The sequence below is a fragment of the Salvelinus alpinus genome, chromosome 24 (assembly GCF_045679555.1).
Source record: "Salvelinus alpinus chromosome 24, SLU_Salpinus.1, whole genome shotgun sequence".
Classification (NCBI taxonomy): domain Eukaryota; kingdom Metazoa; phylum Chordata; class Actinopteri; order Salmoniformes; family Salmonidae; genus Salvelinus; species Salvelinus alpinus.
Window position 1 is genome coordinate 31,908,063 of NC_092109.1, and position 13,562 is coordinate 31,921,624.

Below are 13,562 nucleotides of genomic sequence, written 5' to 3' on the forward strand. Positions count from 1 at the left end.
GGGATGCTGGCCTTCTAGGCAGAGTTGCAAAGAAAAAGCCATATCTCAAACTGGCCAATAAAAAGAAAAGATTAAGATGGGCAAAATAACACAGACACTGGACAGAGGAAGATTGGAAAAAAGTTATGAACAGACAATTCTAAGTTTGAGGTGTTCGGATCACAAAGAAGAACATTCATGAAATGCAGAAAAAATTAAAAGATGCTGGAGGAGTGCTTGATGCCATCTGACAAGCATGGTGGAGGCAATGTGATGGTCTGGGGGTGCTTTGGTGGTGGTAAAGTGGGAGATTTGTACAGTCTAAAAGGGATCTTGAAGAAGGAAGGCTATCACTCCATTTTGCAATGCCATGCCATACCCTGTGGACAGCGCTTAATTGGAGCCAATTTCCTCCTACAACAGGACAATGACCCAAAGCACAGCTCCAAACTATGCAAGAACTATTTAGGGAAGAAGCAGTCAGCTGGTATTCTGTCTATAATGGAGTGGCCAGCACAGTCACCAGATCTCAACCCTATTGAGCTGTTGTGGGAGCAGCTTGACCGTATGGTACGTAAGAGACCATCAAGCCAATCCAACTTGTGGGAGGTGCTTCAGGAAGTATGGGGTGAAATCTCTTCAGATTACCTCAACAAATTGACAACTAGAATGCCAAAGGTCTTTAAGGCTGTAATTGCTGCAAATAGAGGATTCTTTGACAAAAGCAAAGTTTGAAGGACACAATTATGATTTCAATTAAAAATCATTATTTATAACCTTGTCAACATCTTGACTATATTTCCTATTCATTTTGCAACTAATTTCATGTATATTTTCATGGAAAACAAGGACATTTTTAAGTGACCCCAAACTTTTGAACGGTAGTGTATGTTATGAATTCCAATTTGTTGTGGATGACGTGAGCTAGGTGGCTAACGCAAATGTTAGCTAGGTGGCTAACATTAACTAGGCTAGGGGTTAGTGTTTAAGATTAGAGTTAAAGTTAGGATTTAGGTTAAAGGGTTATGTAATATGGTAAATATTCAGAAAAAAAAATGTAAACGCAACATGCAACAATTTCAAAGAATTTACTAAGTTATAGTTCATATAAGGAAATCAGTCAATTGAAATAAATAAATTAGGCCCTAATCTATGGATTTCACATGACAAGGAATAGAGATATGCATTTATTGGTCACAGATATATATTTAAAAAAATCTGACATCAATGAGACAACGTCCAGGTATTTCTATCTCTGTGCATTCAAATTGCCATCAATAAAATTCAATTGGTTTGTTCTCCTTAGTTTATGCCTACCAATACAATAACCTCACCGCCACCATGGGGCACTCTGTTCACAACGTTGATATCAGAAAACCTCTCACCCACACGACACCATACATGTGGTCTGAGGATGTGAGGCCGGTTTGTTGTACTGCCAAATTCTCTAAAACAACGTTGGAGGTGGCTTATGGTAGAGAAATTAACATTCAATTCTCTGGCAACAGCTTTGGTGGACATTCCTGCAGTCAGCATGCCAATTGCACGCTCCCTCAAAACTTGAGACATCTGTGGCATTGTGACAAAACTGCACATTTTAGAGTGGCCTTTTATTGATCTCAGCACAAGGTGCACCTGTGTAATGATCATGCTGTTTAATCAGCTTCTTGATATGCCACACATGTCAGGTGGATGGATTATCTTGGCAAAGGAGAAATGCTCACTAACAGGGATGTAAATAAATTTGTGCTCAAAATTTGAGAGAAATAAGCTTTTTGTGCGTATGGAATGTTTTTGGGATCTTTTATTGCAGCTCATGAAACATGGGACCCTCACTTTACATGTTGCGTTTACATTTCTGTCCAAGTAGTAAGTAGTTGCTAATTAGCTAAAATTGTCCATGATGAGATTCAAACACACAACCTTTGGGTTGCTAGACGTTCACGTCCACCCTACTTTCGTTTTTTGCCTTAATTATCCTTCTGTCTTATGTAACCATACCAAAGGTAACATATCATACTACTTTGAGTGTCATGGATTTACATTTACTATGTTACGTCAAGTCTATGAGACCAGGCTGACTTGTGAGACAGACCACACATTTAAGCCACTTCATGTTTTTCTGCAGCAAACACAATTCATGTGCCATCCATCCAACTTCTGACACCAATGTGACAAGGTCCAGGTATTTCTGACTAGGTGTGAACTGACAATCTAGTATACACAAGGTGGACATCTAATCACTCTCAATAGAGAAACAGCTCTCTTTGTGATTATACTGTGGTATTTATGAATTACTTTCATTGTTTAAAGGGTAGCAATAAATGAGCCAACTGACCTTTCAATACAGTATGAAGACCAACAGAAAGTAAACATTTTATTTGTATTACATATAATAATGTATAAAACACAACAGATACATCATGCCGCAAAATCTACGGCACTTTCCCCCTTTAAATTCGTAATGTATTTTGATGGACAGATAGTTGGAGTGACAGGAATGATAGAGAGGAGTGTCAGGAAAATGGTGAGATAGATTCGAACCCTTACCAACAGTGGTATATGTATGATGAAGGCAGCAGCACTAACTCCAATACCACCCACTCGCCACATCATAAAAAGCACTTTTATTGTGATATGCACGACAGAATAAAAACCACTGGTATTTTCAGTGTACTGTAGGCTACAATGAAGTATATTGGTAAACATTTGTTAATGTTGGTTACATTACTGGCCTCTTGTGACATGATTTAAGTAAAAGTTTATTTAGAATTCATCATTACAAGTAGTTTTACATATCGCATAATCCACATGATTTTCTATTTAAACAAAGTGTCGGGGCAACACCTTCAAAGATTAAATTGTTGACATGATAACCCGAGTTGCTTTATGCAAACTATTCACCTTGTTGTTCAAATTCAAGGGGTATATATTTCAAGAGTTAAAGTGAGTGATTAGCAGTAGGGTATTTTATGGAATGCCCCTTTCAAATCAAAACAGCTTTATATGGCAATATCAATAACAATTATTATAATTATATCAAATACAATGTATTGATGTTTCTCTTCTTTTGAAATCTTGTATTTCAATTCCAGGTCAGATATCAGGGCCACAGGAATCCTCATCCGTCACAAAGTTTTACTCCATATTTGTGTTAAGACATTGTATGTTGACCTGATTGTGTGCATTTTCCAGCCTTTGCTTTTGCACACTGTGATGAACTCCATAACAAAAGTAGATCAATAACCCTGTGAAAAAATACAACGTCACTAATATTTTTGCTACAATAGCATGACATAATTTATTATTAAATGTATGCGTTGTTGAAGAAGTCAATTCAACGTCTATTCCACGTTGATTCAACTTAATTTAATTGAAACGATGTGGAAACAACGTTGATTCAACCAGTGTGTGCCCAATAGTCCTAGGTTCCTTACCCACTGCCATCCAAACAGCATAGCGAATCCATGTATCTCCTCCCAACTGAACCATCAGATAGACATTGACAAATGTACTCACAATAGGAAGTGCTGGTATAAAAGGAACCTGCAGAGATAACAAACAAAATGGGTGTAAATTGTGGAGAAAACTAAATCTGAGTTAAGCTTTGACACAATGTTACCATAAAAGCAGCTTTGGTTGTATTCTGAGGCTGTCTCCAGATGATGAAAACAGTGAGGACCAGCATCAAAAGGATCACAGAGATGATTAAAATGCTCCACCACTCCTGGTTCATCAGGGAATCCACAGCCTTGGTTAGGGCAACGCTCAGAATAATTTCTAAAAGGACTGGGGGACAAAACAAATGTGTCAGACCTCTAAGACAGTATGACACTGGATATAAAAGGAAACAGGATATAAAGAAAATCGCTCACTGATAAAGACTGTGAACATGGATACATTTTTAGAGGTTTGAGCATTGGGCTGAGAAGGAGGGTTTAGGGCCTCTATCATCGAAAATGATTCAGATGTATTATCACTGGACTCCTCACCAAGATCTGGTTGGTACCTAAATAAAAACGCATACACAGTAACCAGATAAAATGCATACATGCTTTGGTGTTAAATCATATTGTGTAAAATGTCTCTGTTCAGATCAATCAAGCATACCTCAATATAAGAATACATATTGCTACAAGAGTGTAGGCAAAGAGTGTTCCAATTGACATCATGTCCACAAGTGCCTTCAGGTCAAATAACAGAGCCATGATTGCTGCAAAAACAAAAACGTGATACATAGTACATTGTGAATACCAACCCAAACAAGGAACAGCATCTGCATTTGACTTTGTAAATGTCAATACATAGTTAGATGACCTAGGCTTGATGATTTTGTGCTGTTCAGCAGCGTTACCTGCCACAACACCTGAAGATAGAGTGGCTACCACAGGACTTTGTTGAGAACTCATGTTACTGAGTGGCTTGAAGAGCAGCCCGTCCCTGGCCATCGCAAAGAGGACCCGGGGCATGGGAAACATGGATCCTAGAAGACTGCGAAACCAACACACCATTTACATTCCACCACTTAAACTTTACAAATGACACTACAGGGGACAACTTATGTAATTATACATAATACCATACCTTGTTGAAAGTGCACAGAGGGAGCCTACAGCCACAGCATACTTTGCAGAGCCCCAGCCGATGTATGTAAAGGCCACAGGTAATGGGCTATTGACGCTGAGCATGCAGTAGGGCATCATGAGGGTCAGTGCTGCCGACACACCAAAGTAAGCCAGGAAACAGATCAGCAGGGATGCTACAATGCCCAGAGGGATGGACTTCTGAGGGTTCTGCACCTCCTCCCCTGGGAGATTACACAAACAGAGGTTATACATACAGATGAGACTAAGGCACATTGATTATACTTCAGATCATTCTAAAATGCTCAAGGTTTTCAGCACATTATACAACAGTTACCTGTTGTGGCTATGCAGTCAAATCCAACAAAGGCATAAAAACAGGTTGCAGCTCCTGCCAATGTTCCCTCAACACCAAAGGGGAAGAAGCCACCAACACCGTAATTTGTGGTTTCATTTAGTGCCGATGTGAAGTTTCTGAAGGGGAATGACACACTTCATGTTATTTGAATTTCAATTTACTGTACTTCATTAGAACACTTATGTCGTATTTCATAATAGTGCTGGGATTAAAAGTAAAAAAATGTATAAAGTTCATACTCATTTGTTGTTATGTTCAGGATAGTGTCCTCACTAATGTACCAGTTGTCAATGTCACCTTTGATGAAGCCAGCGATGATAACAAACACCAAGACCACTGTATTAACTGCTGTAAAAACCTTATTCACAATAGCAGACTCTTTAACGCCAAATGCAAGGATCCCTATGGAAGTGATAAATTATTAGAACCAAGAGTAAGCTCCTTATACAGTATACTATATATATACACTGAGTGTACAAAACATTAAGGACACCTGCTCTTTCCATTACATAGTAGACTGACCAGGTGAATCCAGGCGAAAGCTTAGATCCCTTATTTTTTTATTTTATTTAACAAGGCAAGTCAGTTAAGAACAAATTCTTATTTACAATGACGGCCTACACCGCTGCGCCACTCGGGAGCCCAAATTGATGTCACTTGTTAAATCCACATCAATCAGTGTAGATGAACGGGAGGAGACAGGTTAAAAGAAGGATTTTTAAGCCTTGAGACGAATTAAATATGGATTGTGTACATGTGCCATTCAGAGGGTAAATGGGAAAGATAAAATATTTATGTGCTTTTTAACGGGGTATGGTAGTAGGTGCTAGGCACACCGGTTTGTGTCAAGAACTGCAAAGCTGCTGTTTCCCCCCCACATTTAACAGTTTCCTGTGTGTATCAAGAAGGGTCCACCACCCAAAGGACACCCAGACAACTTGACACAACTGTGGGAAGCATTGGAGTCAACATGGGCCAGCATCCCTGTGGAACGCTTTCGACACCTTGTAGAGTCCATGCCCGACGAATTGAGGCTGTTCTGAGGGCAAAAGTTGGGGTGGGAGGTGCAACTCAATATTAGCAAAGTGTGTTTAATGTTTTGTACACTCAGTGTATATATACAGTTGAAGTCGGAAGTTTACATACACTTAGGTTGGAGTCATTAAAACTCGTTTTTCAACCACTCCACAAATTTCTTGTTAACAAACTATAGTTTTGGCAAGTCGGTTAGGACTTTTTGCATGACACAAGTAATTTTTACAACAATTGTTTACAGACAGATTATTTCACTTATAATTCACTGTATCACAATTCCAGTGGGTCAAAAGTTTACATACACTAAGTTGACTGTGCCTTTAAACAGCTTGGAAAATTCCAGAAAATGATATCATGGCTTTAGAAGCTTCTGATAGGCTAATTGACATCATTTGAGTAAATTGGACGTGTACCTGTGGATGTATTTCAAGTCCTACCTTCAATCTCAGTGCCTCTTTGCTTGACATCATGGGACAATCAAAAGAAATCAGCCAAGACCTCAGAAAAAAAATTGTAGACCTCCGCATGTCTGGTTCATACTTGGGAGCAATTTCCAAACGTCTGAAAGTACCATGTTCATCTGTAAGAACAATAGTACCTTGTGAAGATGCTGGAGGAAACAGGTATAAAAGTATCCATATCCACAGTAAAACGAGTCCTATATCGACATAACCTGATAGGCCGCTTAGCAAGGAAGAAGCCACTGCTCCAAAACCGCCATAAAAAAGCTAGACTACGGTTTGCAACTGCACATGGAGACAAAGATTGTATTTTTTGGAGAAATGTCCTCTGATCTGATGAAACAAAAATAGAGCTGTTTGGCTATAATGACCATCGTTATGTTTGGAGGAAAAAGGGGGAGGCTTGCAAGCCGAAGAACTGCCACCCCCGTGAAGCATATGTTGCATCATGTTGTGGGGGTGCTTTGCTGCAGGAGGGACTGGTGCACTTCACAAAATAGATGGCATCATGAGGAGGAAAATTATGTGGATATAGTGCAGCAACATCTCAAGACATCAGTCAGAAATGTAAAGCTTGGTTGCAAATAGGTCTTCCAAATGGACAATGACCCCAAGCATAATTTCAAAGTTGTGGCAAAACGGCTTAAGGACAACAAAGTCAAGGTATTGGAGTGGCCATCACAAAGCCCTAACCTCAAACCCATATAAAATTTGTTGGCAGAACTGAAAAAGCGTGTGTGAGCAAGGAGGCCTACAAACCTGATTCAGTTACACCAGCTCTGTCAGGAGGAATGGGCCAAAAATCACCCAACTTATTGTGGGAAGCTTGTGGTTGGCTACCGGAAACGTTTGATCCAAGTTAAACCATTTTAAGGCAATGCTACCAAATACTAATTGAGTGTACGTAAACTTCTGACCAACTGGGAATGTGATGAAAGAAATAAAAGCTGAAAGAAATAATTCTCTCTACTATTATTCTGACATTTCAAATTCTTAAAATAAAGTGGTGATCCCAACTGACCTAAGACAGGGAATTTTTACCAGGATTAAATGTCAGGAATTGTGAAAAACTGAGTTTAAATGTATTTGGCTAAGGTTTATGTAAACTTCCGACTTCAACTGTATATATAGTTATTTACTGTCACCATTGACCAGTTATTTTGCACCATGAAACCTTTCTGTTAATAGCACTTGCCTGCCAACAGCATGATGAGAGCAGCAGCAAAGAAGTCTGGGTAAGTAGCGAGGCCTGGCATATCCATTGCTGCATGTTGACCTAAAGAGTTGGCAATGGCATTTCCAATGAGGTCATCAAAAGTCCCACTCCATGCCCTGGCTACACTTGATGTTCCTGATCAGAGAAGAAATCAAGAAACCAAAGGAGGTGATGTTGGCTATGTGTGAAGGATCATTACAATATGTCAATGAGACATTGTCAATGCAACAGTGAGCTCTAATTGTATTTTTTTTAATTTTTTTAATTTTTTTTCTTTTATTTTTTTGGGGGGTGGATCAGCTTAATATTGCGGAAAGAATGTTGTTTCCAATGTAATTGTCTGCATCATTTCCAATCCCCCATATTTTTTTGGGTAAATATATATATCCATTCACGTATGCATACATATACACATATATACATACACATACCTACATAGACATACATACTTTTTTTTAAAGAGTATACCTTTATTATTATTCCCTGCAAACCCTACCACCGATCCCCCAATTGGAGTAAACTGATAAACATTTCTGTTTTTACCTTCAATTTATACATCTTATACACATTTACAGACACAGTCTACTTTATAATAGTTCTCTCTTGTTTGTTCTTAGTCCTTCCTCTATTTCTGTTGTCCATCCAGTTTGATTTCCACTTGTAACTGTGCTATTTCACAATAGCTCCGCACCTATACACATTTCACAGATCCCGTATGCCCTACATTGTTTATCTTGTTATTAGTCCCACCCTTCAGCTCCACTCAACCTTTCCCATCTATCTTCCAACATCATCCATTTCGGATTTTTATTTGCCATATATTTTTCAGCTGTGCTGTGATGCTTCACAAAAGATTTGAATCTTCCTATTCTCATAGCTTCCACGGATTGTAAATTAAAAATAAACATTTTTGCTAAAATAATTATTATATTATTGATTGATTGACTATGGCTTTTCAAATCCCCCAGTATTGCTATCTGTAGCGTTAGTTCTACGCAAATGTTGCAATTCTTCAACCATTCCTGGACCTGTGACCAAAAACGAGCTACATGCGGACAATACCAAAATAAATGGTCTAATGACTCTGCCTCCTCACAGCAGAATCTACAGAGCTGAGAAGATTGTATCCCCCATATATATAACATTCTATTAGTTGCAAGAATTTTGTACAATAATTTAAATTGAAAAATTCGAAGTTTTGAATCCGGCGTTGTTTTGCGTATCAATTCATAAACCATGTGCCATGGAATGGGTACATCGAAAATCTCTTCCCAACTATTTTGCAATTTATATGGCACAGCTGTAAGTTTTTTGGTCCTTAAATGAAATTGGTATATGTTTTTATTTATCACACTTTTCTTTAACCATTTATGTTCTTTAATATAAGGCCGACATACAAGTTCCTTACTTTTATCCCCTTCCACCTGCCTCTTCCATTTTTGTGGTAATGCTGCAATTAATTGGTTGTAATTTTGGGTAGAGCAGACATTTCCATATGTCTGTGTTAGCTGCATGTGTGACATTACTCCACCAGTCCTATTTATGATATCATTCACAAAAATTATACCTTTTTTAAACATTTCTTCGATAAATACAGTTTTTTTATCAATTACTATATTTGAATTTAACCACAAGATTTGTTGTACTATTTGTTCCGTCCTTTCAGGTGGATTAAACTGAAATTGCAACCAACTTTCTAAGGCTTGTTTAAAAAATAAAGATATTTTGGAGATTATTTCCTTTTCAAGCAACCGAAAGTGAGCAGGTGTAATCTGAATAAAGGGAAAAAGGCCCTTCTTGAACATAGGATGAGACATTCGTACCAATCTACTAGAGAACCAGTTTGGATTTAAGTATAACTTTTGTATGACTGATGCCTTTAGTGAGAGGTCTAATGCTTTAATATTTAATAATTTCTGCCCTCCGAATTCATATTCGTTATATAAATAGGCCCTTTTAATTTTATCTGGCTTGCCGTTCCAAATAAAATTGAATATTTTTTGTTCATATAATTTAAAAAGCAGGTCACTAGGTGTAGGCAAAACCATAAGCAAATAGGTAAACTGTGATATGATTAAAGAGTTAATCAGGGTGATTTTCCCACAAATAGACAGGTATTTTCCTTTCCATGGTAGCAAGATCTTATCTATTTTTGCTAACTTTCTATAAAAATTTATTGGAGTGAGATCATTTCTTTCTTTTGGGATTTGTATACCGAGTATGTCCACATCACCGTCAGACCATTTAATTGGTAAACTACATGGCAATGTAAAATGTGTATTTTTTAGTGATCCAATACGTAATATGGTACATTTATCATAATTTGGTTTTAATCCAGAGAGGATAGCAAATGTATCTAGATCCTCTAAGAGGCCGTGGAGAGATTCTAGTTGTGGTTTTAAAAGAAAACATGAATCATCAGCGTACAATGACACCTTAGTTTTTAGGCCCTGGATTTCTAATCCCTTAATATTAATGTTTGATCTAATTTTAACAGCTAACATTTCGATGGCAATAATAAATAGATATGCCGATAGTGGACAACCTTGTTTTACTCCTCTAGATAGTTTAAAACTTTCTGAGATGTAGCCATTATTTACTATTTTACACCTAGGGTTACTATACATAATTTTTACCCATTTTATAAGAGATTCCCCAAAATTGAAATATTCTAGGCATTTATATATAAACTCCAGTCGTACTTTATCAAAAGCCTTTTCAAAATCAGCTATGAAAACCAGGCCTGGTGTCCCCGATATTTCATAGTGTTCTATTGTTTCCAGTACTTGCCTTATATTATCTCCAATGTATCGTCCATGTAAAAAACCTGTCTGATTAGGATGAATAATATCTGACAAGACTTTTTTTATTCTATGCGCCAAGCATTTTGCTAGGATTTTTGCATCACAACACTGAAGTGTAAGAGGTCTCCAATTTTTTAAATGGACTGGATCTTTATATATACCACTTGGGTCCTGTTTCAGTAATAATGATATCACACCTTCTTGTTGCGTGTCTGATAATCTATCATTTATATAGGAGTGGTTAAAACAAGCTAATAGTGGTCCTTTGAGTATATAAAAAAATGTTTGTGAGCTCTAATTGTTAGTGTTGATTGATTCTTGTCATCCTTTATACCATCCTTATGGGCTTGAGCTCTGACAGTAGCTTCCAATAAAACATATTTTGCATCAAATATTCTATATTCCATATCAGATGTCACTCGCCTATGACATATGACAGCAGCAAGTTCCAGCCAGTGATGAAGGCCCAAATCTCCCCCACTGTCACATAGCTGTACAGGTAGGCAGAGCCAGTCTTGGGCACACGCGCTCCAAATTCAGCATAGCACAGCCCTGCAAAAATGGAAGCTATTGCTGCCACAAGGAAAGATATAATTATACTGGGCCCAGCTACAGCCCTGGCCACCTCTCCTGACAGCACATACACGCCAGCCCCCAGTGTGCTGCCAACCCCCAGAGCCACCAGGTCAAGGGTAGTCAGACATCGTTTAAAGTTGGACACCTCCCCCTCTGGCTCCAGGGGTTTCCTACGAGACAGGCTCTGTACGAACAGTAACAGCCTGGCACCAGACATCCTGCAAGAGCAGAAGATCTGTCCATCAAAATGCCGTTCATCACATAATTTGTAAAACCAACTGTTTTAGAACACTGAGTAATGGTAGGCATATATTACATCAAAACAGAATTCAAATGTATAGACTGAATCTATCTATCAACCAATGACAAGCAGTGTTGATTTTAATTATAGATCTACTGTAAACTGTTGTACATACTGCTTGTAAGACACTACAGACAAAACTACTACTATTGTAAACCTTTGCAAGCAGTACATTCAGTATCTAGTATTTCATAAATAGGATTAGATCATCTTCCACATGCATTACAAATTTGATAACAAGATCAGAGTGACAAATACAATTTGTCAAAATCAAACAAAGCTATGACCAGCTGTATGTTTAACCCATATGAACTTCATCAAGCAAACAATTAGCTCTTTTCTTTTGAAAATATATTTGTGATAGACTGTAGCAGTGGATTTTCTTCTCCCTGTTTCATAAATACGTTTTGATATTAGATATTTTCAGTTCATGCATGGAAGACATACTGCCCGTAGAGCAGCAGATGAGACCATACAGATCCACTCCGTATGACCAAGGCTGCAGTACAGAAGGCTACAGTGCATGTCACTATTAGTATTAAGTTAAGGTAATCTTACCTTCTTGGCCGTGTGCTAAGGTGCGGACCCTCTGGGTTGTCCTGTATTCTGTCCTCGGTATTCGTGGGCACAAACCCATCCTATAGCTTCTCTCCTGTTAACTTTCACATCTCTGAAGTACAAGCATTTTAGACAGATTATGTTACATTTCAGATGTCTGTGCCATTTCTGAAAAAGAGGACCAGACTGATTTGTTGTAGAACTTGGACTTGGTCCGCAACCTGTCCATAATTGGTCATGTCAACAGCTCAAGGGGTTGTTTTAGAGAATATGTCCAATAGACTGGGGTTTTAATAAATTATTTGTTTATTGTTTTATTTAATTGTTGTTTTTTGGTTACAGTATGGTGGTGAATTCATTATTTTAGGGATGCATGGTAGTGACTTGAGCTTGATGCTCACCTTCATGGCAAAACCTATATGAACATTCCAGAACAGGGCACATTTAGGTGACTTATGACGTAAAAGGTAATAAGGTACATACAGTATTTCATAATTTACTCATGTATTTCATAACTAGTTGATGATCACAGTCCTCTAGAAGATGTATCAAATCCCCACTTCAATAGATCTTATTCTCTAATAGGAAATGTTTTGGGTTCATTGCTTATTTACTGTGTTTGGAAATTTTACAACCATAGACAAACATATAGTATGATTTATGACAATAAATTATAATTAAATAAAACACTGCATACTTATTTTCGTTATTGCTTCTACTAAATTTCATGAGTTCTAAAATGTCAATGATTATGCTTTGCTATATTAACATGCTCTAAGAGTGCAAAATGAATATGCTTTAGAATTCACTGTGAAAACGGAGTGTAGGCCTACTCCCTTCAGTCCAGAAGCTCTGTACTGCACATGTGGAATCCTCTGATTTCTGTGGAGAAATCTGTTGTGATGAACACTTATGAGTATGGTGAGCTGAATTTTCCAGACTTTACTACCTTAAATAATACTTTTAAGATCAATTGGATAAAACAATACCTAAGAAGACCCACTTCTATGTGGAATTGTATTCCTCATCATGTCTTCTCGACTTTTGGTGGGCTTAACTTCATGTTGGTTTGCAATTATAATATTGACAAAGTTCCAGTGAAACTCTCTGCTTTTCATCAGCAGGTTTTCTTTTCCTGATCCTTAATTTATAAGCATAATATTTCTCCACACTTATATTATACAGTTGAAGTCAGAAGTTTACATACACCTTAGCCAAATACATTTATACTCAGTTTCACAATTCCTGACATTTAAACCGAGTAAAAATTCCCTGTCTTAGGTCAGTTAGGATCACCACTTTATTTTAAGAATGTGAAATGTCAGAATAATAGTAGAGAATGATTTATTCCAGCTTTTATTTCTTTCATCACATTCCCAGTGGGTCAGAAGTTAACATACACTCAATTAGTATTTGGTAGCATTGCCTTAAAATGGTTTAATTTGGGTCCAATGTTTTGGGTAGCCTTCCTCAAGCTTCCCACAACAAGTTGGGTGAATTTTGGCCCATTCCGCCTGACAGAGCTGGTGTAACTGAGTCAGGTCTGTAGGCCTCCTTGCTCACACACACTTTTTCAGTTCTGCCCAACAAATTTTATATGGGTTTGAGGTCAGGGCTTTGTGATGGCCACTCCAATACCTTGACTTTGTTGTCCTTAAGCCATTTTGCCACAACTTTGGAAGGATGCCTGG

At 37.8% G+C, this 13,562-nt stretch overlaps 1 protein-coding gene across 1 annotated transcript; it reads right to left on the reverse strand.

Moving 5' to 3' along the window:
- Positions 1-2,324: 2,324 nt before the first annotated feature.
- Positions 2,325-11,923, reverse strand: LOC139551822 (cationic amino acid transporter 2-like). The gene is made up of 12 exons (XM_071363180.1): positions 11,872-11,923; positions 10,860-11,230; positions 7,612-7,767; positions 5,160-5,322; positions 4,900-5,036; positions 4,564-4,786; positions 4,334-4,470; positions 4,090-4,192; positions 3,855-3,988; positions 3,602-3,768; positions 3,417-3,525; positions 2,325-3,227 (listed from the first exon to the last, which is right to left on the reverse strand). Exons 2-12 carry the CDS (start codon positions 11,227-11,229, stop codon positions 3,118-3,120), a joined length of 1,809 nt encoding a protein of 602 aa, XP_071219281.1. The 5' UTR covers position 11,230; positions 11,872-11,923; the 3' UTR covers positions 2,325-3,117.
- Between the last annotated feature and the right edge of the window lie 1,639 nt (positions 11,924-13,562).